At 52.6% G+C, this 27,294-nt stretch overlaps 11 protein-coding genes across 11 annotated transcripts; 6 read left to right on the top strand and 5 right to left on the bottom strand.

Annotated features, from left to right (window-relative positions):
* Nucleotides 1-1,452: 1,452 nt before the first annotated feature.
* Nucleotides 1,453-1,993, bottom strand: QBC33DRAFT_596768 (EthD domain-containing protein; the record flags this gene model as incomplete). Its single annotated transcript, XM_060431895.1, has 2 exons — nt 1,453-1,765; nt 1,844-1,993. The coding sequence occupies 2 exons, from the start codon at nt 1,991-1,993 to the stop codon at nt 1,493-1,495; spliced, it is 423 nt and encodes a 140-aa protein (XP_060279853.1). The 3' UTR covers nt 1,453-1,492.
* A 666-nt stretch (nt 1,994-2,659) lies between these two features.
* QBC33DRAFT_580829 (uncharacterized protein) lies at nt 2,660-6,331 on the top strand (the record flags this gene model as incomplete). Its single annotated transcript, XM_060431224.1, has 10 exons — nt 2,660-3,697; nt 3,743-3,772; nt 4,155-4,195; nt 4,233-4,254; nt 4,319-4,841; nt 4,982-5,191; nt 5,251-5,384; nt 5,467-5,594; nt 5,674-5,799; nt 5,866-6,331. The coding sequence occupies 10 exons, from the start codon at nt 2,660-2,662 to the stop codon at nt 6,329-6,331; spliced, it is 2,718 nt and encodes a 905-aa protein (XP_060279852.1).
* An 857-nt stretch (nt 6,332-7,188) lies between these two features.
* QBC33DRAFT_562503 (fungal trichothecene efflux pump) lies at nt 7,189-9,325 on the top strand (the record flags this gene model as incomplete). The annotated part of the gene is made up of 7 exons (XM_060430214.1): nt 7,189-7,308; nt 7,382-7,413; nt 7,469-7,953; nt 8,018-8,125; nt 8,185-8,424; nt 8,530-9,112; nt 9,181-9,325. The coding sequence occupies 7 exons, from the start codon at nt 7,189-7,191 to the stop codon at nt 9,323-9,325; spliced, it is 1,713 nt and encodes a 570-aa protein (XP_060279851.1).
* An 834-nt stretch (nt 9,326-10,159) lies between these two features.
* On the bottom strand, nt 10,160-10,841 carry QBC33DRAFT_548858 (uncharacterized protein). The gene is made up of 2 exons (XM_060428905.1): nt 10,675-10,841; nt 10,160-10,621 (listed from the first exon to the last, which is right to left on the bottom strand). The coding sequence occupies exon 2, from the start codon at nt 10,575-10,577 to the stop codon at nt 10,227-10,229; it is 351 nt and encodes a 116-aa protein (XP_060279850.1). The 5' UTR covers nt 10,578-10,621; nt 10,675-10,841; the 3' UTR covers nt 10,160-10,226.
* Nucleotides 10,842-11,256: 415 nt separating this feature from the next.
* On the top strand, nt 11,257-12,001 carry QBC33DRAFT_548856 (cytochrome P450). Its single transcript, XM_060428904.1, has one exon. It carries the CDS (start codon nt 11,447-11,449, stop codon nt 11,744-11,746), a length of 300 nt encoding a protein of 99 aa, XP_060279849.1. The 5' UTR covers nt 11,257-11,446; the 3' UTR covers nt 11,747-12,001.
* Nucleotides 11,935-13,048, bottom strand: QBC33DRAFT_548854 (Emopamil-binding protein). Its single transcript, XM_060428903.1, has 3 exons — nt 12,484-13,048; nt 12,197-12,431; nt 11,935-12,117 (listed from the first exon to the last, which is right to left on the bottom strand). Exons 1-3 carry the CDS (start codon nt 12,922-12,924, stop codon nt 12,008-12,010), a joined length of 786 nt encoding a protein of 261 aa, XP_060279848.1. The 5' UTR covers nt 12,925-13,048; the 3' UTR covers nt 11,935-12,007.
* A 458-nt stretch (nt 13,049-13,506) lies between these two features.
* QBC33DRAFT_562499 (uncharacterized protein) lies at nt 13,507-13,999 on the bottom strand (the record flags this gene model as incomplete). The annotated part of the gene is made up of 2 exons (XM_060430213.1): nt 13,507-13,820; nt 13,939-13,999. 2 exons carry the CDS (start codon nt 13,997-13,999, stop codon nt 13,507-13,509), a joined length of 375 nt encoding a protein of 124 aa, XP_060279847.1.
* A 788-nt stretch (nt 14,000-14,787) lies between these two features.
* QBC33DRAFT_458753 (xylan 1,3-beta-xylosidase) lies at nt 14,788-16,446 on the top strand (the record flags this gene model as incomplete). The annotated part of the gene is made up of 5 exons (XM_060424899.1): nt 14,788-14,877; nt 14,959-15,311; nt 15,368-15,440; nt 15,491-15,739; nt 15,856-16,446. The coding sequence occupies 5 exons, from the start codon at nt 14,788-14,790 to the stop codon at nt 16,444-16,446; spliced, it is 1,356 nt and encodes a 451-aa protein (XP_060279846.1).
* An 859-nt stretch (nt 16,447-17,305) lies between these two features.
* On the top strand, nt 17,306-18,403 carry QBC33DRAFT_213089 (uncharacterized protein). The gene is made up of 2 exons (XM_060422689.1): nt 17,306-17,953; nt 18,007-18,403. Exons 1-2 carry the CDS (start codon nt 17,427-17,429, stop codon nt 18,092-18,094), a joined length of 615 nt encoding a protein of 204 aa, XP_060279845.1. The 5' UTR covers nt 17,306-17,426; the 3' UTR covers nt 18,095-18,403.
* Nucleotides 18,404-19,301: 898 nt separating this feature from the next.
* QBC33DRAFT_573087 (P-loop containing nucleoside triphosphate hydrolase protein) lies at nt 19,302-22,962 on the bottom strand. Its single transcript, XM_060430686.1, has 3 exons — nt 21,396-22,962; nt 20,588-21,337; nt 19,302-20,507 (listed from the first exon to the last, which is right to left on the bottom strand). The coding sequence occupies exons 1-3, from the start codon at nt 22,792-22,794 to the stop codon at nt 19,348-19,350; spliced, it is 3,309 nt and encodes a 1,102-aa protein (XP_060279844.1). The 5' UTR covers nt 22,795-22,962; the 3' UTR covers nt 19,302-19,347.
* A 666-nt stretch (nt 22,963-23,628) lies between these two features.
* QBC33DRAFT_613519 (uncharacterized protein) lies at nt 23,629-25,801 on the top strand (the record flags this gene model as incomplete). The annotated part of the gene is made up of 2 exons (XM_060432549.1): nt 23,629-23,878; nt 23,939-25,801. The coding sequence occupies exons 1-2, from the start codon at nt 23,672-23,674 to the stop codon at nt 25,799-25,801; spliced, it is 2,070 nt and encodes a 689-aa protein (XP_060279843.1). The 5' UTR covers nt 23,629-23,671.
* Between the last annotated feature and the right edge of the window lie 1,493 nt (nt 25,802-27,294).

Below are 27,294 nucleotides of genomic sequence, written 5' to 3'. Positions count from 1 at the left end.
GGATGTGGCTGGGAGCCTTGTGTGACCATGGAAAGAAGGAGGTTTTGGACGAAGTGCGACTGGCTGCGGGGATGAGCGTTGGCTGGATCACTGTTTCTGTGTCCTCCAAGTCAGCGCTCTACATAAGCAAATAGCCAAGTCCAAATTACCAAATAAGCCAAATTAAGTTGAGGCACTTGCTTATTCGAGTTTTAAGTACGAGGCTTGTTTTGTGGCTGATACAGGGTTTATTCTTCAATAAAATATCTTTTTAGACACCGTATATGGTAAGCCTACCCTACCTAATATGTCAGCCCCTACCTATTTTACTAGCAATTCTACATGGTAAAATACTGGTTTTTCTAGCCTTTTAGTCTGTCCTGTCATTTCCGTTCTACCATTCTACTTGTAACAGGTTGTAGAACCCGGGTCGGCAGCGGGATGGAGGCACGGGGGTGATCAGTGCGACTGACTTATACGAGGTGGCTAATTGGCACGGGTTCCGACAGAGAGAGGCGGTCGCGACAGTATTGCTAAGGAAATGGGTAGCAAACTGTCTCGAGTAGCTTCTCAGTCGGAACGTCTATTGAAGCCTGCCCTCGTAAACCTTCGGGCAGGTCCATCGTAGTCTTTAACTCAGGGGCTGCCCTGCTGTCCCTTCGCGGGGCCCCCGCGGGGACCCTGTAGGACCAGTCGACCAGGCCAGCTGAACCTTCCAACCCCGCAGGGCGGGACCGTACTAATTACAAGGCCTTCCAATTGAAGGCCGCGCTCGCTAATCACTTGAAGCCACTGCATGCGGCGGACCAAGCCACCTCGGCCGAGCGTTACACTGCCACCACCTCATTCTACCACCACCTTATTCTACCTCATTCTACTACTGCCATTCTTTCTATCACCTTATTCTACCACCACCATTCTACTATCTCATTCTGGCCTGGCACAACCTCGGTACTAGACTTTCCAACAACCCGCCTCAAAACGCCCCTTTCTGATTAGGTATAGTGCGCTTCTTAAGCAGACTTATCAAATAGTCAAGTCTAAATCAAATAATACTCCATATTTGGCAAATAAGTAGGGTTGGCAGCCAAGTAAGCCAAATATAGTATTCTTATACTTATATTTGACTTGCGTCGAGCGCTGCTCCAAGTAACAGTCCCTAAGCCTTTGTGCATATGGCTGCGCTAAACGTGGATACTTGAAAAAACCCTCATATCTGGGGACAAACACCCCATTTACCGGAGGGCCTATCAGACTTCCAAAAGTGCTTATGGACATTTCCTATTCCTGTGTAGGTCCCGACGTCTCGGTAGTCTTTAGCATAGAGGGAAAAGGCGGCGGAATCTCCTGGAAACAAAAGCAAAGACACTCGAATATACGATCAACGCCGCATTTGCTGTCGCCGAGTTCACGTAGAGATGTCGATGCCGGTGACGAAACCCTCAAGTGCAAATAGTATGTCCAATTGCCCATCTTTGTCTGCTCAGCCCCAGCTCCGACATACATCCCATCCCTACTTGAAACCTCGAGCATGTTCCGTGACAATCTTTCCATTTTCCACAACGACGTAGTCATAGCCGATTGTCATCTGCAGATTCTCCACGTCGATGAATGCCAACTCGTCTGGCCGGATTTTCTCAAGGTACTCGGGGTCCTTAAAAGCATCCTCAAACGTTTTGAAGTCTTTCACGTAGGCATCGCTCATTCCGTCGAAGCTAAGCATCGGCCGCCCTGCTGCTTTTGCCATGGCTTCCCCGAGAGTCTTCGTCTCTGGCGAAGTGTGGTACTAAGCAGGCGAGTCAGGATGCTATTCATTAAATAGACACTGGACTAGGTGCCTGGCATAATTAGAGCCTGGACTCACCTGACGGTACTCGGCCACACCGTGTCTCATCATGAAGTCAACGCATACTGGGGCGTGTACTTGCGTCCAGTGCCTGTAGAATTCTTGTTCCGAGATTCCCTTCATGCGCGGGATGAGAGTTGTGATCCGAATAAGCTTTTCCGTCGACATCTTGCAGAGTGGTCCGAGAAACTTTTAGAACAGATGGATGAACTCTGTCGGATCCTCGACTTCTAATTATATTTGAGATCCCATCAAGAAAGTAGGGTACCTTTGGTTGGACATTTTGCTCGAACAGATTGCACCTCCTTTTTTGCTATTGCACATGTTCTCGCACCAAGGGACGTCATGATATTAAATAGTGCCGGCCCACTTGTTTCCGGTATTCAATCACCGTAGCGTCTAAGTAGCACGCGACGAACACGGACTTGGCATTCGCGAAGGCCATCTCGGAAATGCATGTCAGTATGGGTACCCCGCACCTCGTTGTTGCCATGAAAACGGAGTAGCTGGCGGACGGGTATGACGTCGAGGAAGCTGGCAACGCTACGGGCCATGATCTCCGAAGCTCGGATCGGGCCCCGGCACCTAGCCGAGCGCCACTGCGATCAAGAAAAGAGCCCTGTTCTTGTTTTCTCGTTCGGCATTGCTCGTGGTCTGGATATGGGAACTTTCGGTGGAACCGCTTGTCGGCCGATGAATGGCGGATTGGAGCGCGATAAGAATATCTTTGATCGCCTCTGGCCTTTGATTATCCAAAACAAATGCCCTTCTAAGTCGCTTATTTTATCTCTATATTCTTTCCCCATATTGCTGATATCTCAACTTGCCGAAGCAATGGGCAGCGTAGCTATTCCCCGGACGATGAAGGCGGCGCAGTACCACGCGCATGACAACCAGATACACATTAACGAAATTCCCGTCCCGAAGCCACAACCATTCGAGTTGCTGGTCAAGGCGCTATGCAGCAGTCTCTGCCGCTCCGACCTCATGAACTTCGAGCCCGACGAGCTCGGTCTCAAGCCAACGGATCCTAACACCCCTCCTATCACGCTTGGCCACGAAGCCGCCGGCGTCGTCGTCCAGGTCGGACCAGATTGCAAGGGTTTCAAGGTCGGGGACGAAGTGGGCTTCCTACCATCCACAAACGTCTGCTTCGACTGCGAGGAATGTCAGGTCCATCAGATGTGGTGCACGGCGCTGGGCGGATGCAAGATGCCCGGCCATGCTGCCGACGGGTTCTTCCAGGAGTACATCGCCGTGCACCACCGGAATGCCATCGTCTTGCCGAAGGGGCTGTCGGCGATCGAGGCGGCGCCGCTCTTTTGCGCCGGGGTCACGAGCTATCACGGCATTGCGGACCTGGGGATACCGCAGGGACAATGGGTGGCTATTATCGGGTGCGGTGGACTAGGTCACTTGGGAATCCAATATGCCAAGGCCAAGGGGTATAGAGTCATCGGCCTTGACGTTGTGGACAGCCAACTGGACGAGGCGATGGCCTGTGGTGCCGACCATGTGTTCAATACCAGGACCGACGGCGACTATGTCCAGCAGATTAAGAAGCTCACGTCGGGAGGGTGCCATGCCGTCGTCAACTACACGAGCTCCAAGCCGTCGTACGACCAAGCTCCCAAGGTGCTCCGGGTCAATGGCATCCTCATGGTTGTCGGCCATCCACAGCAGTCTCTGACGTTCACGACGATCGACATAGCACTGCACAAGTTCAGGATCATGGGGGCCAGCAACTCGATCCCCGCGAATTTGAGGGAGTGTATCGACTTCTCGCAAGAGCACGGGATCAAGCCGCATGTCACATATTATCGCAAGCTGGAAGACATCCATGAGATGATAGATCTGATGAATCAGGGGAAGGTACAGGGAAGGCTCGCGATTAGATTTGACTGAGTTAAAATCTAGAGTTTGTCGGTGCCCACGGGCTTGGTGTCCGTGTCTGCCAATGCCCGGGAGCCAAGTATTTCCTAGTTTCACCTATCCATGCCATCATCTCTACTGCAGCGCGACAAATTAACGGGGGCCACTAGTCAGTAGTGTTATCACTACCGGTAATTATTTCTACGCCAGGTTTGCGAGCTTTCGGGTCCACATTTCCGGTGGGTGGCTTGAGGGGGCGGGGGGGGGTGCGGGCGCGGAGGCTAGAGAAGGCACACATGACCTATCTCACATGCCATACGCTGACACCTTTTCATTTTTATAACATTTTTATTTTATTACTTTTATGTAAAGTCTGGATCTTTGTTTGAAGACCTGCTAAAATGAACGTCCTGTCACCAAACTTGGCCATTTCCTCGATGTACGACCCGAGATCTAGTGTCCGAGATCAGGCAAGCCCTCAACAGAGCGGCCGCAGATGTGGACGCAAAGGGACCCCGCAAATGGCCTGCTTCAGTTGCCGACGAAAGAAAGTCCGAGTCAGTGAAGAAACCCAGAACTTGTACGATAAGAAAAACGGCTGTTTCTAACAACGAGACGCAGTGCCAACCGAGCAACGACGGATCCGACAACTGTTCCCTATGCTTGAAGACGGGAGTCGAATGTATCGTGCCTATGATCGACGAACGCAAACTCAGAAACTCCAGGAAGACCATAAGAGACCTTTCCGCGCGGATTATCGCCCTGGAGAAAGAACTCGAGGCACACCGGTCATACTGCAGCGGGACGACAGCTGAGTGGTTTTCGACCCGAGACGAGGAGCTAAGTCCCGGGCCGTCGTCTACCAATTCGGACGGCTCAAATAGCTCGGACAACATGATCGTCAGACTCTGCGGGGGACAGCAACAGTTGAACAGTGACCGGGTAGGCCGGCTCCGCTTCTTCGGCCCGACATCTAGTCTGCACCTCAGCGAGAGTGTAACATCGTCTGTCCTCATTCGGGAACCAAATAACACGAGAGGCTGGCATCAGTGGCAGGAGATCCTTCCGCTGGACCTACAGGCCCATCTCATGGATCTCTATTGGAAATATCAACACCAGATGATCCCGATTATCCACAAAGAAGGTTTGGCTGTCCCACGGGCACAAGCTCCTGTATCGAGTGTGGGATTGCACTAATCAAGTGGAAAGCATTCCTCCACGACTTCGACACTGGTCAGACGAAGTACTGCAGCAAACTCCTTGTCTGCTGTGTGCTCACGCGAGCCGCCGCCATATCCGATCAGCCAGATATCCGAGCATTGGCTCTCGCCGAGGACGACACGAACGAAGACCCGCCCTTCCTCGTTAGCAAGTGCGCGTCGCTGCTCGAAACAGAATTGAATCGGCCGGGAATCACGACGCTGCAGGCCCTCCAGCTTCTGAGTGAAATATACTGCGTCGTGGGGAATGACACGAAGGGGTGGCTTGACGCTGGTAAATTATCTCAGCAGCGCCTCGAGTTTGCTGGATCTATTCTAATGGCCCTGGATAAGGTGGAGCCTGTAGACTTGCTTTTGAACTGGGTCTCCATACCGACAGCAACACCATCGGCTGTGCAAAACTATCTCAAGTCGATCTGGACACTCGCCAGATAGCTCTGTGGAGCTGTGTGAGTTTTGACAGGCACGTTAATCCCGGACAGACCAAGGCCGCGCGCTTCCGGTGCTAATCTGAGCAGAATATGGGCTCTGTATCTCGGCCGGCCTCAGATGATCAAAATGGAGGACATCACAGATCAGAGACCGGATTCTCCTCATGTTGAAGCATCTTTCGACATCAAAGTCTCGGCCGCATGGGCAAGCTTGCTCGAGATCGTGGGGGTTATTTGTGATGCACTGTAAGTTTCTCTCACGGGTGTATCTTCCTCTTGGGCGGAGAGCGAGGGAGAGAAATACTTACACTGCGGTTTGATCAAGAAATGGGGTACAGACGACGAAACATAGGGTTACATCCCTGGACCAGAAACTCCGCGACTGGTGCGCTTCGTTGGATATCTCGCTCCATTACAACTCACAGCAGAGTCCGGCTGTCTTTCTGCTCCAGTCAGTGGTGCTCTGCATAAGCTCTTTTCCCCCCCACCCCCACAGCGTCGACTGACATCGCAACAGCATGCAATACGCCGCAGCGAACATCCTTCTCCACAGGCCATTGGTGCAATTTGGCAACGCAACATCGGTCACCACAGGGAACGTGTCTCGCCAGATCTGCGTGCAGCACGCATGTTTGATCGCGCACTATGTCCAGGACTACCACGACCGCTACGGTAGCGCCATGACTCTCTCCTGGATATCGCTACACATCGTCGCCACGGGGGCCACGACGCTGATCGCGAGCACCGCAGAGAACCAAAGCAATTCCCTCGAGGACCTCCACTTCTCGTGTCTCCAGACCTGTATTCGTGCTCTCAGCGAGCTAGAAAAGAGCCATCTTCCTACTAAGCGAGCTCGGAAGGTCATCCAGCACGCCATACGTGTTCTCGACCTTGATGACAGGGTCAATGCCGCGCCGCCCCTGCGAGAAGTCCGAGACAGGCCCTTGCCGAGCATTTCGATCCCTCTGCCGGGGTTAATCTAGGAGATGGCGTGAGTAGTGGAGGCTCGGACTTCTTTGCAGATATATCGGAGACATTCTCCTTTGAGGAGTTCCTGCCGCCGGGGTCACAGACCGATATGCTCCACTCTGTTGGATCTTTCCTGATGTGAAGGGACTCGAGGCTTGGTCACCGACCTGTATGACCGGAAGTGTCGGCAGAGGATCTTGGCGTTAATTTGCGCGACCCTAGTCCCTCTTCAAGGCATTCCAATACTGTATATTCTCTCGGCTTTATACGCCTCCATTTGGCCATCATTCCGCGCCTTGCTCTTTTAGTCTACCAGCTGCAATCTTCGCTAGATAAGTTCATACAACATTGAGACGCAAGAAGGCAGGCACGTGCTTTGGACCGGGTGCCTCCGGGATTTGATCGCCGATGCCCAGTGTACCGTCGTTTAGGCTGTGGGGAATGTGGTAGTTGGATGATCACTATCGAGCTACTGAATCAGTAGCATCATTTTATTGGCGTCTTCCCCACAACTAGCCTCCCCAAGGTCAAGGACGGCATTCAATTACCGTAGCGTTAAACAGGTCCCAGGTTCCCCATGGGGTAGCTTCTAGGCCTTGCAGCTTGGGGGTAACCAGATTGCTAATCCGTGAAGGTCTATGTCTTGGGCGAGGAACTTCGAACTACGACACGTTTGGACTATTTGATGCACTCCATGGACTGAAAAATATATAGATGTTTGATGAGACGAGACCAAGTCCCGGTTCCGCAGCAAATACTCGCACCTAATTATCGGGCAAACAGAGCATTTTACAACCAACAACATATCACGGCAACAGAGATGAGCTAAGATGACGTACGCAAAAATGAGGGAGCAACCCCGGGCCTCGATATGGTCGAACAACGCCTGAAGTCTTCAGACGGTGGCAACAGTTTGGTGGACGAGACCGCCGCAGAGGTAGACGGGTCTCGAGAGGAGCGCGTCACAGCGAAAGCATGGCTGTGTGTCTTTGTGCGTAACCCTCACTGCGCCAAGAGAGAGAGCCATCAGCAAGGAAATGTGGCCAATTAACCGACTCACGTAGCTCCTCTCACTGAGTTTCGGCGTCCCATTTTGGTAAAGACTTGTCTAAACCCCAACTTGCTCGCCTGCGCTAACCAACCCATCACAGGGCCACCCCAACAACCTCGGCCGTCGCATTCCAGCTGCTGGAGACATTCGGCGACAGCTCCCTTTCGGCCTGGGTCGTCCCCTGCATCACGACAGCCGCGACGGTGACGATCCTCCTGTTCGGGTGCAACTCGGACCTGTTCGGCCGCCGGCCCTTCCTCCTCTTCTCCAACCTCATCAACGCCGTCGGGTACGCCGTGATCGCGACGTCCAATAACTCAAACCAACTCATTGCCGGGCTGTGCCTCAACGGTGCTGGCTCAGGGATAGCAGGGGTCGCGCTGATCGCGTGCCCTGAGTTGCTGCCGAATCGGTACAGGCACATCGGGGTCGCCCTGGCGGACGGGTTTGTCTACTTGATGATTATCATTGGCCCTGTGGTAGGTCGTGCTGCCATCATTCACGACGATGATCGCTGGAAGTACATCTATTGGGCAGGGTTTATCATTTCGTGCATTGCTTTCTTCGGACTTCTTTTCTTCTACTGTATGTCGCGGACCCTTGTTCCTGCCCTGTGATCGAGGCGTTGATGCTAAGGTTTATGATGCAGTCCCTCCCAAGCACCCGAGAGGTGTTCCATGGAGAGATGCCCTAAGAGGGTTAGATTGGATCGGGGCCCTCTTATTCACCCCTGGCGCTGTGATGGTGCTTGTTGGAAGTGAGGCGAAACTAATCCTACTCTGCTCCACGAAGAATATCTCGCTAACCTGAAGGCAGTTGTCTACACCACCTACATCCCAGCTAGCGATAAGAGGGTTATCATATGCCTTACACTTGGTTTCGTGTTAATCACCGCTTTTGGGTTGTGGGAGCGGTTCTCCGGCGTCAAGTATCCTCTTTGCCCGACCGAGATCTTCCGAAGCCACAAAGGCCAGGAATTCACAGCTCCGTTCTGTCTGTCCTTCATCGTAGTTGGATTCTTCTATGGACTTGCAGTCATCTATCCTACCATGCTGAGTAGGTTTCCCCTATAAACCCCATTTTCACCCATCTCCTAACGCTGCTTTCTCCTCCTCCACTACCGCCGCACTTTCTTCCTACTAGACACTGACATGTTTACAGACGACTTCTACATTGATGCCAACACCCCAGCATCTGAGCAGATGCTCCTGACCCTGCCTGCAAATCTGGGCCTACCTTTTGGCTCGCTCCTCTTGATCCTTTTTGGCAATAAGATTGGCCATTGGCGATGGACGCTCGTCGGGTCGGTGTTCTCACTTGTCCTATGGGGCAGCCTGATGGCGCTGGTTACGCCGTACAACAAGGCCATGATGATTGCCTTCGTGGTCCTCGGCCATATCTCGTACGGGTGGGCGGCCTACCTCGCCGTGACCTTCACGCAGCTCGGTGTACCGCAAATATACCTAGGTATATCGGGCGGTCTGGCCGGCCTGGCGCGATACGCCGGGGGGGCAGTGGCATCGGCGTGCTACTCCAGCGCCATCGGAAACGGCCTGAAAACTAAGGGCGCTGTACTCATCCCCAAGGCGGCCTTGGATGCCGGTTTGCCCCGCTCCTCGTTGGACCAGCTTATGGCAGCGGTTCCCCAAGGCGTGGCTGCTATTTCCAAGGTCCCCGGCGTAACACCCGCTGTGAACGAGGCTGTTGGAGTAGCATATAAGTATGCTGCGGCTTTTGGTCTTCGGTACGTTAGCTCCATGTCTTGTCAATCATCATTCTCTGAAGCTGATGTTGAGGTCTATTAATTATTAGCAACGCTGCTCTTGCGTCTTTGGCCTTTGGGTTAGTCGGTATCGGCTTGGCTGTCGCCTGCGAGGATATCACTCCCAAAATGACCAAGAAGATCGAGGTTTTTCTTGAGAACGACGCTCTCGCGGATAAAAATACGTTCCATTAAAACACAGGGAGTTTGGCAATAGCTGAAGCAGTTAGTTAGTTAGATTATAGATCACTTCACTCGTCTACCTTCACCTTCCACGATCGTTCATGCTTTGGTTGACTTTTCTCCTCTCCCATCCAGCTTTCTACATCCAATGTGTGAATTGACCCCAGCACTGATATTTCTGTCAGGGATCGGCAGCTCCGGATGAGTGTAGGTACAAGGAAAGGACCCCAGCAAACGCTTGGTGTCAGTCAACAATTCACTTACAACAATAACGGGCCACATGACTGGGCCGATCCTCGACGCGGCGAGTCTAGCAGCTGTTCACGGCAACAAAACAAGCAGTGCCCTCCGGTTAACCCTAAGCGGATCAGGACAACCGGCATTCATATTGAGATTGACAATATCATCACGGAGAATCCCACTATCGATCAACTCAAGATTCACCACCAGTTTTCAGAGATAATTACTAATATCCCCACAGGACCGGGTACTAGTCCCCATGATATCGACATCTCCCGTTCGCTCATCGCCAAGACAGTAGCAATGGGTGAAATACTATTCATCTTGCAAACCTTTCCAGAGGCCACTAGCCTAAGGGTGACTCGCTTCGTCGCAACCGAAACAACAAAACAACGGAGACCGCCAGACCGCTTATGCGGCAATGACGCTATGGTCCACGGCCACGATTCAGGGGCAAGTCGAGGACGATGTTTCGGAGCCGGCGATGCAACAGAGGCCATGGTTCTCCCCGCTTTGGGCCTGGGAGAAAGCAACCGGAACCGCAAACACAGAGAATAGCTAGGAGTAAATAGTAATTACTATCCCTCTTACAGCGCAACAAATGGTACCGCCGGTGTGGGCTAAGCTGAGTATGTATTTCTAAATACCTGGGTGTTTAATACATGACTCTCGTCTATCCACTAGCTGCCTTCGCCGCAGCTTTCAGCTTCTGAGCCATGTTGTTCATCTCTGCAGCCAGGTGTTTGGCATCGGCGTCGAACTGAGACAACTGCTTCTGATAAGCCTTCGCTGCCGAACCGGTCCAGCTACTGAGCACGCTCCTTGAATGGGAGTCCACCTGGTTCGCCTGAGACTGGATGGACGACCGGGATTGGGAAACCACCTTGGCGAGGTTGTTGAGCTGGCTAGGGTTGACTTTGGCGCGGGCGGCTAATTGCGACTCCTCAATCGGGATGGCCGATGCGCCGACATTGGCAGCGAGGGCGAGAAGGGCGGTGGAGAGGATGGCTAGAGACAGCTTCATTCTGTTTTCGCTTGTTTGGTGGAAATGATTGAGAATGGGTAGATCTGTAGTTGGTGGTTAGACGGGTTGATCTTGACTGAGTTTGTTGGTAACTCACTGGACTGATTTCAGTAGGACGAGAAGATGGGAACTGTGACAAAGATATGGCCCGCACTTGTTGCGTAGAGGATTGATAGTGGTGAATTGTTGGGAAAATGTTATGTCAAAGCTGGGATTCCCAGGATGATTATATACAGTCATTTCTCGAGTCACTGCACAAACATGTGAGGCGCTTGTCAACACTACCCTTGCCAAAATTAGCATCGCAACATTTTACCCCCTTTTCCTAAAAACTAAAATACCACGCGAGAACATCGCCGCGTGGCGCTGTTAGCTTGGCACGCTTGGCATTTGTATAAACATGGTAAGTATCGGCGATGTTGCCCCGCAAGGTACTCGCGCTAAGATTTGGGATGCTGCACAATTGGAGCGTTATTGTTTCTGGTTGGGCGACGCGGAGATGCTATTCTTAACCCGTCAGACACCTAACCCGAGTCTGTTGGCTAAGATATGGTTCTAGTCATGTCAGAAATAATCAGGTGTATTTGCATGTGGTCAACCCCCTCGGTTGTCGGATAGATCCAGTGCCCGACGGCAGTAAGCACCATAGCATCTGACTTACACCACTTTCACATGAATTCCACTAGACCATTTCGTGCATATTTTATCCTAGTTATAGGAGGGAACACTGCGCCACAAATCTAACACACCTTAGTCCTGGCAAGGCTGCTAGGTTGAAGCAGCAATAATATCCAGCGGGCTGTTCTAGAACAGGTTTGCCTATGCGTATTTGACCCATAGCGTTGTCTTGTTGTCTTCAGGACACGACGATGCGCCTCTTCCCCGTCGCACCGCTCACCTTCTGCCAAGCCAGGTGCGGCACAATCCTGCCCCATGGCGGCGGGCCGGACGATAAGCTCCCCGTGGCGGTTCGCAAGGGTGAGCTCATCGGCATGTTACAGTACGTCATGAACCGGCAGGAGGATATTTGGGGTCCCCGCGTGGAGGATTTCCGCCCCACGAGATGGGATGGCGAGAAGCTGGGCTGGCATTGTATCCCATTCTCGGGCGGAACAAGAATCTACATGGGCCAGCAGTTTGCGTTGAACGAAGAGCTGGTTTCGCGCTGATTCGGATCATCCAGACGTTTGACCGGACTGAAGCAGTCGATGGGGATCAGGCGGTCAAGACGAGAATTTGGTTTCCTATAGGACCGAGGACTTCGAGGCCAAGGATGCATCGGGTTAAGGTGGCCACGAGAAATGAGTATGGGGCGGGACTTATATGCGGACAGACGGAGTGGGCAATGTGGAAGACGATTGGGTATTAAGATGCCCTGCATCTCAGACTGAGTATAATTAATACTGGATAATACAAACGCTCCCTTTTGTTTATGTCGTCTTTGTCTTCTTACTCATGGCATCACGTCCCGCTCTTTCTCCAACTTTCTTCAGCACGTTTGCAGCTCTCCCACTCGCCTTGACGCTGCCCAAAATAAGACCTGACATTGTTCTTTAGCTCACTTCACTCTCTCACACAACCTCTACCGCGGGGGGGTTAAGGGTTGGGGAGGCACATACAAGTGGGGATAACAATCCAAAACGCATTCATAAACACATAGTATCCATAAAAATAGTACGGCTCCGGCCTCGAGTACGACTTGTCAAAGATGTAGTGGTCAAACATGCTGGTGGCATAGTAGAGCACATCGCCGTAAAGCTGACCCAGCGACACAATGATCTGCAGCGGATGGCGTAGGACATGCTCCGTCGAGATCATGTATGCCACGACAAAGGACAAGGGGCCCCAGAAGACCTATCTCACCATCAGTTACATGACCAGACTCAAAGAATGGCGAGTATCATACTGCAGTGATCGTCTCCATACAGAGAACAAACGGGTCCCTGGTTAGATACCTCGAGTCCGAGAGCGAGTACTCTTTCCAGAGCTGGCCGAACAGGGTCTGCAACCCGCCCATGGCGCGGAAGTTGTAGACATAGTAGCCCTCGAAGAAGGCATGGATGCAGCCCGAGAGGACAAACCAGAGAATGGTCAGGAGCTCAGAGGTGGGCAAGCCCGGCCGGATATGAGTGACAACAATGTGGGTGAGAGTGAAGATGCCGGCACAGCCTGCAGCAAAAAGGGCGATCAGAGTAGGCACGCCATACTGATTGGCGAGATAGCCGGTGATTTCTATTTCGAGGGGATAGTATGGGTGAGGGGCGTAGACGGGGGTCAGACTGGGCCCGTTGTCCAGGATTGAGCTGGTGGGTGCGACGGGCGCGCTTGGGACGTCGAAGGGCCACATCGTACTCGATTCTTTAGCCGTGTGAGCGTAGAGGTTTGAAGAACCGCAAAGTCAATGGCGATAGATAATTAAGACGCGTTGGAGCAGCGAAGTGGCGAAGAGGGGGAAATTGGCAACGGATACACTACGCGTCTGAAATATTAGTTAGCGTGACACACATATCACATATCTGTAAAACTACTGGATAATTATTCCTTGGCGCGTCCGCCGTGTTAATTCGTCCAAACTTCGGTTAAATACTAAAGTAGCTTAATACAAGCAACATAAGTTTATTAGTATTCCTAGCAAAAGGCAAGGCAAGGCATAGCGCTTCCAAGTAAGTGTGGTTTTATCCGTTTACATAGTAGTGGCTACCTTTACATTTATAGTCATCTGCATGCAGCCTACGCTAGTATCTCTGTTCTATATGTAGATACATTGTTGTATATCCTATGCCTCACACGGCGTGGGGAACTTTGTCGGCCAGCTCGTCGATTAATGGCCGCTTGTGTGGAGCCCTCGACAGCATCTCCCCTTTACTAAGTCGACTATGGTTCCTGGGGCGCCGTTAGTGATGGCGCACTGCGGCCGGAGCTCTTCCAGCTAGCCCGAGGCAGCTTTGCCGTTGGTGTCGCGGTAGCACTTGTTACCGGTGCCCTGGCGGCGGCGATTCTCAAAATCGGCTAGTGTCTTGCCGCAGATAACAGTCAGTAGCTCGGCAAAGATGCAGCCTAGCGAGAAGATGTCGGTGGCTAGGGTTCGCAGTGTCCGCGCCACCGCCTGCCACGACTGTTTGGCGGCGGCGACCTCGGGTGCGCTGTACGTGTCGGCGTGAGCGGTTGGGCTGCAGGTGGGGTCGGCGCCGGCTATCTCGTGGGCGATGCCAAAATCTGTCCAGAGCACGTTGTCGCCATGGACTAAATTTAATGTTTTTCAGCTTAACGTCCTTGTGCTTGACGCGCCGCTGCAAGTGCAGGTAGGCCAGCCCGTCCGTAACGCAGCCAAGCCAGCGTACTAGGCGGCGGCGGCCGTCACTCCTGGTGCCGCAATCGCTGCGGAGGTAGGCGCCTAGGTGGCAGTCGGTCACCGGAGACATGAGGATGGTGCACAGGAAGTCTCCAACCGAGTAGGAGCCGATGACCTCGACGACGTGGGCCCCATAGCTTAGTGAAAGTCCCGTGTTTCAGTGTTTAAGTGCTATGGCATTTTGCAATACACACAGTGGCTTGTGTCTGGCATACAGCTGTACTGGGAGCGAGTAGCCCACCCGCTCGCCGATGTAGCAAAGTTGGGGGGCTATTGCGGCTAAAGCCTCGGGTCGAAAACCCGGTACAGATGCAGAGCCTCGAAAAGGTAGGGGGACTGAGGCGGTGAAGGTCGATCCCCAAAGGCCTCCGAGCCGTAATTGCGTATTGTAACGGTAGCATTTCGGCGCACGCTCCGCCGCCACATTGCGTAGACATACAAAACGAGTGACTTTACCCGCTATCTCAAATACCTCCGACATGCGTAATTCTGTGCATATAAAAAATGACTTGGTTTAAGTCTAAAGTCTTAGAGGTACGGCTAGCATGTGATCTAGATAGTAATGGTCCCATCTGCTCCTAGTTGCCAAACCCGAGCGGCCTTTATGGCGTATTGAGTGGTCGTTGTATGTCTTCGGCAAGCTCTTAGTTGTACCAACTATAGTGTTCTAATCAACCGCAACCGTGGATGCTCCGAGGATTAATTTGTCCACCAACTAGACCGCGCCCCAAATTGTACCCCCGCACAGCTGCACTATCAATGGCGATGTCCAGGTATAAAGGGCTCGATCAACCGGCTATTATGCCTAGGCCGACTTTTCAAGGTGGTTTCGCAACTCATCTGTATCCATCATACAAGATGCGGTTCCTCTCAATCGCTCTCACAACGACGCTCTCTCGCCTTGCAACAGCCTCGTTGCAAGTCGTGCCGGGAAGTACATGGACAACTGTGAGCCTGCTCTCGTATTCATTTGGCAGTAGTGCTTTCAATGCGTCTCACAGAGCCAAAGTCATCTAATCAACTGTCTAGCCCGACGGCGAACACCTCCAAGCGCATGGGGCGGGTCTCTTCCAAGAAAATGGCACATACTACATAATCGGCGAGGACAAGAGCGGCGGTGGCCAGTTTTCCAACGTCAATTGCTACTCCTCGACGGACCTCGTCCAGTGGACCTTTGCTGGCGCCCTCTTGTCCCGAACCAGCTCTGGCGATCTCGGACCCAACCGTGTGGTAGAAAGACCCAAGGTGATCTACAATGACAAAACCCAGAAGTATGTGCTTTGGATGCACATGGACAGTAGTAGCTACGGCGAAGCAAAGGTCGCTGTGGCGACTGGGGATTCCGTGTGTGGGAAGTACGAGTACATCCGAAGCTTTCAACCGTAAGTAACAGGTGGCCGCCCTCAAATTTGTCGGGGATTAATTCCAAATATTGCAGGTTAGGAAGGGAGAGTCGCGATATGGGATTGTTCAAGGATGATGATGGCAAGGGTTACCTGCTAACCGAGGACGTGTGTTGCTCCTCATTTACGCATATTAAGCAGACGCTGAAACTCAGTAGCGAAACTACGGCCTCCGCATCGTTGCTCTCTCAGATGACTTCCTAAGTCCTACGACCAACGTCTTTGGGTGGCAGCTAGAAGGCGGCAACCGTGTCGAGGCACCAGCTATGATCAAGCTGGGCAATACGTACTACATGTTCGCGTCCATGATGACTGGATGGGACGCAAATGACAACCAGTACACGACGTCAACTTCTCTCAGTTCTGGCTGGTCTGGGTGGAAGAAATTCGCAGATAGTGGGACAAATGTAAGCCCCCCCCCGGCCCCGGGCAGTATTTGCGCGATGTGTCAGTTCCCGAGCTATCCTCTACCAACATAATCTTCCGATGACCTAAAGACCTTGAATGACTTACATTAAGATAGACCTATGATTCACAAACAACTTATATTCTCAAGACCAGCGAGAGCACCGCGATCTATATGGGAGATAGGTGGGTCTCAGACAATCTAATGGCGAGCACGTACGTGTGGCTCCCATTGGACATCAGGGGAACCAGCGTCACCATGAAGAATTTTGTGAGCTGGGTTCCAACGTCGAATCCCGCGTCGTGGCAGAACCCGCCAGCCGAGAACAGCTACGAGGGCGAACGAGCAACCTACGGCGGTCAGGCAAGGGACGTCAGCTGCTCCGCGTGCTCGAACGGGGTTGCCGCCGGATACATCGGGGGACCTGACAAGGGCAGTGTCACCTTTAGTGGCATTAAGAGCGATATTGACGGGTTGACAACTATTCGGATCAAGTTCCTCAACGGAGACAGTAGCCCGCGCTACGCGAATGTGAAGGTCAACGGGGATGGCGGAAAGAGAGTGGCCTTCTTACCGGCTACTGGGAATCCGGCAAGCAGCACGCTCCACGCTCAGCTGAAGAAGGGATCGGATAATACGATTGTCATTGAGGGGGATGGGACTACTTGGGGTCCCGATGTTGACCGCTTGATGGTGCCGGTTCAGTAGTTAGGTTGACTAGATACTCTCTATCCTACAGAGCATTGTCGACAGCCAAACTGTAACACAAGCTAGCCTAGCAACACCAACTTGTGCAGGCCAGACAGCTTTAGAGAACTAAAACTAAACAACGAGAGACTTCGAGGCTGCGTCCAGGTAATGCGGAGGTAAGCCCTGTATAAGCCTCTATGCAAATACTGAAAACAAGGCAAAGTCCTAGACTTCGCCCCGTAAGGGGGGCAAATGGGCAAAACAACAAAAACAAAACAAAGGGGCAAGGTCAGGGCCTGCTGATCAGCAGCTCAAGAAGAAGAGCAGGTGGTCTCCAACCGTATATTAAAGTGCGTCCCGTGTGCGTTGTTTTTCTCCAAGTACGAAAGCCGTGGCGCCATAATTCTGCAGTAAGGTCCAGTGTAACCGTAATCCGGAATAACTCATATCCGGCCGGAGACTCTCTCCCAGATCATTACTCCCTTCTGTGCGCCCCGCGCACTGCACCATCGATTTGGTGAGATTACGTGTACTCCGTACAGATGTTCCTTCAGGCTCACATCTACAGTACCTGATGGGCTCGTTGTTGCACTGTACGGATCCGTAATCCGTACATGGACCGAACCAGTGACCGAGACGAGTGGCGCAGTGACACCATCAAAGACCAAACAAGGCAGGCACCTTATTGGATTGTTGTCATGGCTTTGGCAGACAAGACAGCCTAGCCCCCACAAATTTCCGGGTGGTCAGAATTGAAGTCATGCCCCACTATTCGCGTGACTCCTAAGGCTGAAATCCCGAGAAATACGGCCTGCTGGCTCAACGGCGATAAGTATCCAACCCATCCCACTCATCCAACCCTTGCCAACTCCTTCCTTCTAGCAACGACACAATGCCATCCAAGTGACCTAGCAATCCGGACATCTTTTCATCGCATTAATATACATCTAGCATCATCTAAATCTAACACAAGCTATCGAAGGACAACCACTATCGCAATGATGCCTTTCCCGGCTCGAACAAACAGCACCTTATCCTCCCTCTCCTCTCACAGCCTCGAAAAGCCCACCCGAATCGACCCGCCCGCCCAACCAACCCACACCTGCCCTAGGAGCCGTGCGGCTGCCCACCTCACCGCCCGCGCCTACCCAGCGACGTCTCCCCACCGTACCACCTTCCTTGCGACGCGCATGCTTCTCGCAGCTTTTGGCCTGGTCGAAATCGCGCTCTCCGTTGTCGCCCTACGCTCCATCGACCGCGAGACTTGGATGTCGCCTATACTTTCGCCAGCCATCACGTCCTTTTCCGTCAGCGCCGTGGACATATTCCTCGTCGTGAGTCTGGATCGGCGCTCCCACGCGCTCACCCGTATGCTCTATGACGGTGCCATCGGCGTGGGGTTCGCCATCGCGTCAGGGTTCCTGGTGTCCTTCATGCTAGGCGACCTGGTCCGGTCGAAGCCTACCTCGACACCGGCGACGGCGGCGGTTGGGGCGGCCATTTTATTCTGCATGTTTAGCTCCATGTATGCACTTCCTTGCCAACTAACTGACGTTTGTGGTCTAACAAAATGGATAGGCTTCTGCAGTTCGGCATCTCCATTGCTGGGGGCATGCAGTGGTTCCAGATCCGCCGAGAAACACACTTGGCTTCCGACTCGGCTTGAGTGGCCATGGGTGGATGGGTGCTGATGAGAAACGGCTAGAGCTGGAGCCTTGGGTGGAAATGGGATGATAGTATGGCTTGTTTGCTTCATGTTTCGCATCTCAACCGTGTTCCGGACGATTATAGATTCGCCATCATGCGTGGAGGACGTTCCCCCCCCCTTTTCCAAATCTCATATACCCATCGGTCCTTTAATTCCAAGCTTCAGAACAATCCGTACAGGAGGGCGACGTAGTCTGCCTTCTACAAGGAGCGTCTAGGCCGGCCTACAATCGTCCGGTTATTCAACGATTTTTGGGCTGTTATAATGATTGGAACCCCTCCCCCCTATGGACAATGTACAAGCTCCGAGCGGAGATATCACATGGTCAGGACTTGTACGATGGATAACAATTTTTCCGCATGATTTTCTGCTTGTGTAAGACTGGGATATATATCCAGGGACGATTACGGAAACATCATGCGCAGTCAACGGCCCGAGTGCTCGAAGATATTTGAGACGGCATTGAGACGCATGGACCGCCCAGACTTAACCTACTCATGTCACGGCCGTTAGAGGAAGGGAGATGAAAAGATCATAGACTTACTTATCAGGTACAAAGGCGCATGGGCGCCGCTAATGGCGGCAGCAATGAATGGGGAGGAGGCAGTCGTCAAGATGATGCCTGATACGGGCATAATCGACCCAGATGCTGAGGACCAGCATGAACGCATAGCGCTGCCACCATCGCATGTTCTGCACGCTGATCATGCACCCTGCAAATCCAAGATTCCAAGATCCTATCCTTCCTTTCCTAAGCACCACCACGGACTAAAAGGCTTTGAATATTGACTCTGCCAAATTCACGCCGGCACAACAGTCCCGGCCACAGTGAACAAGGAACTCTGCCACGGCCATGATGCTGACATGCTCAGCACCGATGCCAGCTTCATATAATAGCTGTATGTAGGACCACACATAACGTCTCCCCTGCGGCAAGTACATCATCCACCACTACTACAGACGCCGACCGCTCCTAGTGCTCGAGAAATCGACCTCCCGACTGCCGACAATGCCGCATTCGATTCCTGCGCCGAGGAGCACAGCGAGCGGTCTGTCTAGATACGCGCGTCGACCTTCTCCACGACATACAGGAATGGGCGGACAACCCCCACAGCGAATCTACTGGTAGCCTGTGGGAGTCCGGTAGGTCTCAAGGGTCTTCCCTGGCACGCCAACTTAATTACTCAAATCTAATAAATCCGAATCTGTCTTCATCGAATAGCATCTGCCACATCGGCATCAGACACAAAATGAGTGCCCCCCTGGCATTTGTAGCCACCAGGAACCCTGTCCCAGTCGTACCCTTGCTCGCATTTACCCATCCGCTTAATAGCTTCCTGCACGGCTTGCTTCTCTCTCTCAGAGTCTTTTTGATTCTTGTCTCGTTGTTTGATTTGCTCTTCCGTCAACTTTGAGGCCTTTGAAGTTGATGTCGCTGCGTTGGCTGCCGTCTTGTCCCGCAGCTTGGACTCCTTTTCCCCAGGCCCCTGATCCCCTATGGGCTTCGAATTATCTTTGACTACAATCTCAACCTGATGAGTCGCCTGCACCACCCGCTTGGGTGCCGAAGTCGCCTCGATCGTCGTTTGTGTCGGTTGGGTGACGTCGGTACCCGACTGGGGCTCGGGAGTTTCTTGGGTTTCGCCGGTATTGCTGGCAGGCTCAGAGACAACCTTCCTCACCGCAGCACCCGTGTTGCGGATCTCGTGGAACAGAGCCCTGATACATGACATGGCCGTCCCTTCCGTGAGCTTCCAGCGGTGCTTGACCCCCGGATCTCGTGTACGCGCCAAGAATTGCTCAGTGTCCCCCTTTTGGATCATGCGAGTCTTGATCACCGCAACAAGCGAGGCATTCCCCCAGCCCTCAAACATGGTAAGAATCGACATTGCCTGTTGAAACATTTCCGCGGTAGCCTGCGATGTGAAAAAGGGCGTTTCTGCGGTGGGTTCGAGATCGTGAATTAGCCTGTCCAGCAGATTCAGGCAGTCCCGAGGTGAGAGGTCTTGGAAGGTGATGCGATCTGGAAACATGGTCCCAAGTTCATGTCTCTCGGCCAACAGCTCGTCGACTGGCTCCGAGGGCCCTGTGAGAACGATCGCCATTCTCCCAGAGAAGGTGCGCACAAACGAGGTGAGTTCGTCGAGAGCTTCGCTCGAGTAGCCACCTTTCGCAAGTCGGTGGATATCGCGGATAATGAGGACCTTGCCGAAGCCCTTCTCGAGCTGCATTCGAGTCTTGGGCGTAGTCTGTCCCACGTGTTGCCCGATGAAGTTGATTGCCGAGCAGACGACAGACTGGTGGGTTGGAAGGAGGCCAATGTCACGGAATAACTTCCCCATGTACTTGGCGAGCGTTGTCTTCCCGGTGCCTGAGGGACAAGATGTCTAGGTCAGCGTCTGCGAGCAGTACTCGGAATGAGAGGAAGGAAAGGAGAATGCTGCTACTTACCCGGTGGCCCCTTCAATACGAAGGTTCGCGGCACATGGCGGTTCAAGTCGCGGTTCAAAGAGGTCGGGAGGTACCTCTCCAACTGCTCAATGACCGAGTCCGATATCTGACCTGTCAGATCAGCTCTGCAGTTGACCACGTTGCCTGTTGATACCGTCTGTGGCCGCAACCACGGGTCAAAGTCCTGGGGTTCAAGGCAAGCTTCAAAGTCTTCGTCATGATTTTGACTTGTCATGTGTCGCTCCTGGTTTCGCAGAACTGCTTCGGATACCAAGAGCTTGACCTCTCTTGCGTTGCTGAAGTTCCGGTTGTACTTGTATCGAGACAGTAGGTCAATCGCAGCAACCAGGGCAGCCGGCTCATAGTCGATGTGGCGGGTCCTGAGATCGAGTTTGAGAATCTCGCCCAGTTCCTCCGCCGAGAAATCGGCGAATCGGAATGGCATGTCAGCCATGAAGCGGCCTGACAGCCCAGGGTTGCCATTCTGAAAGAGCGACTCCATCCTGTCCTCGTATCCGAGCAAGAGAACGCACCTGTCGTCGCCAGGATTGCCTTGTACCTCTGCAACAATGCTATCGAGCACAGCGGTTTTGAAGGAGTCTCGAGTTGCCGTGGCATCGCCGGGGTCAAGCATGTAGGCTTCGTCAATGATCAGGACCTTGCCTAAAGTCGACGCGAGGATGGCCCGCGTGTTTGATTCCGACCTGCCGACAGCATCACCGATGAAGTCTGCCGGAGTTTTGATGACCACTGGAGACAGATGCTGGGGTCAGCTGCCTGTCGTGAAGCCACAAGAGTTTGGACGTACCGTCTCCTTGGCTCAAAAATCCAAGCTCGGCAAGGATTTTGCCGTAGAGCTTTGCAACCGTTGTCTTTCCTGTCCCCGGCGAGCCCACAAAGACGCGGTTGAGTGAGTGAGTGTGGGGTCGCTTGCCCTTGAGTTCTCGTTGGTAGTTGGTGTCCACAATCTTGAACATGATGTCGACCGACTTCTTGACCTCGTGCAACCCAATAAGCGAATTCAGTTTGGCCCATGTCTTGCTTGTGGCTTTCACATCCAGCGGTTTCGGTCCAAGCAGGTCTTCCTTGGTGAAGAACAAACGATCCTTCATTGTTGGCTTGTCGAGTTGACCAAGTCGACGGGCTTGACGCTGGCAAATTCTCTGGAAGTAGTTCCGAACGGTTCGCGCATTTCCAAACCTGCGCCTCCCGCGACCTTGGGATATACGACGGACAACTGCACCGACAAACGGACCATCCGGCCCGCCCTCAATTTCGAAGCTGTGTCGAGAGAAGCGTTTTTGAAAGAAACTCAGAAGGATGGAGTGGAGCTGAGCATTGGAAAAGTCTTCAAAGGTCAGAACCTGAGGGATGCGGCTGCTGAGGCCGTCGTTGTGGGCAAAGAAGGGGTCGAATTCCTCCTTGTAGCCAGCAAAGATGACGACCCATCTTGGGGGATTGCTATCCATCTCGCCGAGGATGACATCAAGGACTTGTTTGCCAGCAAGACTTGAGTGAGATGCAACAAGCTGGTAGGCCTCGTCCACGAACAACACGCCACCATCTCCTTGCTCGAAGATGTCCATGATAGCCTTGGGTCCATTGGATGCAAGCTTGACACCCGAGGTCTCCACCACATCCTCCGACTCCAAGACGCCCATCGACTCGAGAAACTGAGCATACAGCTTCGCGACTGTGGTTTTTCCTGTCCCCGGGTTCCCCTGGAACAAGGCGTGAAAGCGCTCGTCGCCAGGTTCCACTCCAAGCACCTGGCTGTTGTGTATGTACAGCCCGAGCTCTCTGAAGTGGCTCTTGACGTCGTCAAGGCCCACGAGGGTGTCGAGCTTCGCCATAACTTCAAGCGCTCCATCGGAAAAGGGCTTGTCCTCTGAATCATTGGAATCGTTGGAGAGCGACGAATCGGTCGACTCGGACGTCTGGGATCTCCTACGCCTGACCCTGATGCCGCCATCCTCGTCCTCTGAGCCTTGGGGAGTCGGGATTTGAGAAGAAACGGGTAGCGTAGGTCTACGACGGATGCCAAGAGTGAAGTCATTGGGAACATCAACGAAGGGTGCCAGCGGTGGCCGGAGATGGCGAGAGGGATCGCCACGTTCCGGGTCGTCGCGAGCTTGAATGCCATTGTCATTGTTGGGGGGTGGAGAAGGGTTGACGGGATCGACACAGTCGTCCACAACAGAAGACATGCTGATTTGTCACGATGGTATCCAAGACGGGCCAGTTTGCAAACGATCGCATGGACAGAGGTGAGCAGGAGGGGACGGGCTCCCAACTTAGGGCTGGGCTTGGCCAAAATACCTTATGGAGGGTCTCGGATGCGATGCGGCGACCTTGGGCCGATAGAGTTCGCCGACCTTCTTTCTTTGGTGGCTGGGGAGGGGTCGAGGGTGCTGTGCTCGTTGACAATCTCTGCCCAAGACCCTGTCAGGCTGCACCGTCCACCGGGCCGATAGAGTTCGCCGACCTTCTTGCTTTGGTGGCTGGGGAGGGGTCGAGGGTGCTGTGCTCGTTGACAATCTCTGCCCAAGACCCTGTCAGGCTGCACCATCCACCGGGCCGATAGAGTTCGCCGACCTTCTTGCTTTGGTGACTGGGGAGGGGTCGAGGGTGGTGTGGTCGTTGACAATCTCTGCCCAAGACCATGTCAGGTTGCACCGCCCACCAATCAGTCGTCGAGGAACGCTTTCCTCCACCTGCTGGCTCGCTTCGTGTCGCCCTAATTGGCACATGTCAGATGCAGCCAGCTCAGCGGCATCTGCCTACACGTTACACAATGCACAGAAAGCACCACTCCTCTTGCGACACGGAGTCTCTGACTTGGGCCCAGGCTCAAGCCCGCACTCTGTTCCTCCCTCTCCTTTACCACAACTGGCTAGCTAAGTTCTAGCTGAAGCGCAGTTGCCGCCCTTTCTGAGCCGCCCGATAATATGATTTGGGTATATCACACCCCTGCTCGTCACCTTGCTATATTGCTACTTATTAGGGACGCTGGTTGCGATACAGCTCCATGAAGCCCGTCGCCCAAACTTCGCGCTCGCCGATAAAAAACAAATCACATCACCAATGGCTTCTGAGAGCATCTCCGTGGCGGATTATATCTCGACAGTCTGCTCGGTTATTGCTGCAGTGTTTGGATTGGTCACTGTTGTTACTGTCGTTGTCGCCGTCAGACAGTTGCTCACGGAGCACCGAGCTTACGCATCCGGCCTGTCCCAGCAGGCGCTGGGACCCTGGCACGACAAAGTCAGAACAAGACGTCTCCTGGGCCTGGTATGTTTTCTCGTCTCCCTCATCAGCTCTGTTGTGCCGCCAGGCTCACCGGATCTGCAGCAACAGGAAATCAACACACCAACAATAACCGTGCCTTCGCTCCTGAAGGCGAATTGGAACCCCCAGTTTGTGTTCCCAGGGGCACCCGCTTCGACCCCTCAGGATGGCAGGACGGATCCAGAGAAGGCACTCGCCAAGGCCAGCTGGGTCAACTTCCTTGCCGCTATTGGTGTCAAGTTGAATGATCAAAACCTTTACCAAATGAGCCCGCAGCCCAACTTGGTGAATGGCATCGTTCCCATGCGCTGGGAAGGGAAGAGTCTCGCTGCCATATGCAGCCTCCTTGGATTCCAGTCATCGGAACAGAAGCCCAGTTTCAAGGAACCCATGAAGCTTCCCATGCATTGGACGGGCCCCTTGGGATGGCTTCAGTTTCGTGAAGGCCCCAACGGATGCATCGTCGAGTATCGAAGGAGGGCCCTTATTGCCGACCAAATCAGTCCCGAAGTCCACTTGTTCTTCAAGTCCGTTCCCCAACGGACCGAGGACCACAGCTTTGTCGCTCGATTGTGGCGATCCATCAATGGGATGATGATTGGAGACAAAAAGGCCCTCTACCTTGGAGGCACGGATGAACGGTCTGAGAGGCGCGCCAAGCGCCGTGAGGCGGGAGAGAACCTCGAGAAGACAGGTTCAGACGACAGCCGCCCCGACTTTGATGGCCTGATGAAGGGTAAGACTGGGGCTCCAACTGAGAAGCGCAATCTCTCGACAGCTTCAACAACCGTGGCGACACCTCACACCCCCATTCCCGATGCTGGTCTCAAGAGGAGAGAAGACGACGACCTATTTGAGGACTTGATGAAAGCTCCGTCGAAGGAGGACATCATGAAAAAGCTTCGAAATCCCAACAATCCAAGGGGCAAAGACGAATCGGACTGGGAAACCGAACTGGATGCAGAGTTAGGAGGATTAAGGGACATGCTCCGCAGAATGCGCGAAAAAGGGCTGGGAAAGATGGAGGTCTTTGTGCCGTGCGAGGGCCTCCTCTCCGTCGTCGTCCAAGGCGAGCTGGCCAACAGCCGTGGCCTCAGCATCCAGGATTGCACAGAATACAGCCGGGCATATGTTGACTACGACGACGTCAACCAGAAAAGAACGCCGTACCGTCTCGGAGATCTGTTCATGGACGAAGACCTTTTGAAGCTGATGAAGCAAGCAGTGGGATTTATCAAGCCGGATGGTTTCTACTTCACGCCAACCAAGTGGTTGGCCTCGGATGTTGCTGAGGTCTACCGGCATATCAACCGAGCTTGTGAAAACCCAAAGAATGAGGAGGCCGTATTCCCCGAGCTCCAGTTGAAAGATTGGCCAACAACCTGTAACGACCGTGAGTGCTTGCACTACACCATGGTGCTCTGCAACAACTTTCAACACATTCGCCTGCACGGCCGTGCCCACTTTACGATCGGGGACATGGTGGTGATTGGAAAGGCATCGAGATCGCTCCCCAAGGTGGCCGATCTCGTGTGGTCAATGCTGATATCGCCTGACCTATTCAACGACCTCAACCGAGCATTCAACAGAAGTATCGAGGAGTTCAAGGCTCCTAGAGGATGGGACTTTCTCGACGCCGAAGTGAGTTGCAGCAACGGTGTTCTCAACTGTACGGATTTGATGAGGAGCTGTGGGGTTTCGAGGGATGATGACATCAAGTATGCCACCACCGCCAGTACCCCGCCAGCGCAGACGGATCCAATGGACTACACTGTTCCGTTGTGTTCGAACAACACATTTCAAGGATCGCAGGTCTTAGCATCGTTCTTGGACGTTCTGGTAACGCACTTTTGGGTCGAGAAGAGTTGGATCACGGACGTTGAGTCGTATGATCATGTCATCCCCCAGACTATCACTATGTGCTAGTAATGCGTGGGAACTCTTAGGCATTTGGCGCGTTGGCAGGGGGCTACTTCAATAGCAATCTAGTGATATTGTACGAAGTAAAAGTGGTGATGTTAATCAGTGGTTTCTACGCAGAGGGCGCGTAGGCTTTGACTAACCTGCGCTGGCGCATAGGCCAGGTCACAGGCCCCCGGGGCCACTTCGGGCCCCGCCCTCACTGTCTATTTACAGCCAGTAGAAACCATCCTTTCTACCCCACCAAGCCCTACGCATCAATATGCCAGGCTTGAAAAAGGATCTACCTGCCCTTAGGTGTCACATGGCAATGCTGCTATTGGTAGAGGCCTAATTGGCCTAACTAGTCAGGCTACCACCACCAAAAAATCCAGAGATTATCTAATTATACAAATATTGTGAATCTAGACGCTTTTAAACAATTCAAAAGGCTAGATTCTACAGTGCTAAAATTGTCAATTTCCTAAGATTAATTCTAATACAACAGATTAACCTTCTTCCAATCCTAGAACTAACAAGACACATAATTGGCTTAAATAAGTCACATGCCAATGTTAAATTAACTGCTAACATCCTTGTAAGTCAAGCTTATTGCATGCAACAGCCTAATTGCTATATGTGCAGCTTAGTAGCTAGCTTTGCCAGTCCTTTAGTTAGCTTAGTAGCTAGCTTTATAGCTTTAGAGGCTTTAGCCTTCTAGCCTTTAGTCTTCTTAGTAGAAAGCTTGCTTGCCCTAGCCTTATATTTGTCAATAAGGCGTTGTAAGTGGTTTAGATTTGCTACCTTTTTCCACTTGTTATACTTATAGCCTTAACCTTTCCATTTAATTAGATATTAAGTTATAGCCATATAGCTGCAGCCAATCTTAACCTCTTGCTTCCTAACTAGCTGCTTTATCTTGTATACTGCGTTAAAGTTGTTAAGGTTACTGTTAGACTTGTCAAGGCTAATGTTGATTAAGCTTGGCAGAGGCTAAACCTAGCTATAGAGATCCTTGTTATTGCTAGTATCTAAAACCAAGTGCTATACTAAGATAACTAGGTAGATATTCCAATTGTTAGAAAAGTCTAATTTGTAAGCTAGCTTGCCAACTTTCTCAAGAATCGTAAAAGGTCTAGCATGCTGCTAAAATCATTTGCAAAAAGGTTAACTAGAAAGGTAGTAGCTATGGTAAAGTCAAAGGAAAACCTTATTGTTAACATTAAATTTGACTAGGCAGTGCTTTTAGTTATACTAATACTTTGCCTATACAGCTGCAAAGGTTATTGCTAGCTTAGTGTCTTTCTAAATAGCTAATTAGACAAAGCAAATAAGGTCAAGCTAGGCTAAAGTGTAACGGGTCGCAGGACCCGGGTTGGCAGCGGGACGGAGGCACGGGGGTGATCAGTCTGACTGACTTATACGAGGTGGCTAATTGGCACGGGTTTCGAGGGAGAAGGCGGTCGCGACAGTATTGCTAGTAAATCAGGTAGGAAACTGTCTCAAGCAGCTTCTCGGCC

The sequence above is a fragment of the Phialemonium atrogriseum genome, assembly GCF_030411735.1.
Source record: "Phialemonium atrogriseum strain 8032-3 unplaced genomic scaffold QBC33scaffold_29, whole genome shotgun sequence".
Classification (NCBI taxonomy): domain Eukaryota; kingdom Fungi; phylum Ascomycota; class Sordariomycetes; order Cephalothecales; family Cephalothecaceae; genus Phialemonium; species Phialemonium atrogriseum.
Note: the sequence above shows the minus strand (reverse complement) of the source record. Positions and strands in the feature narration are given on the sequence as shown.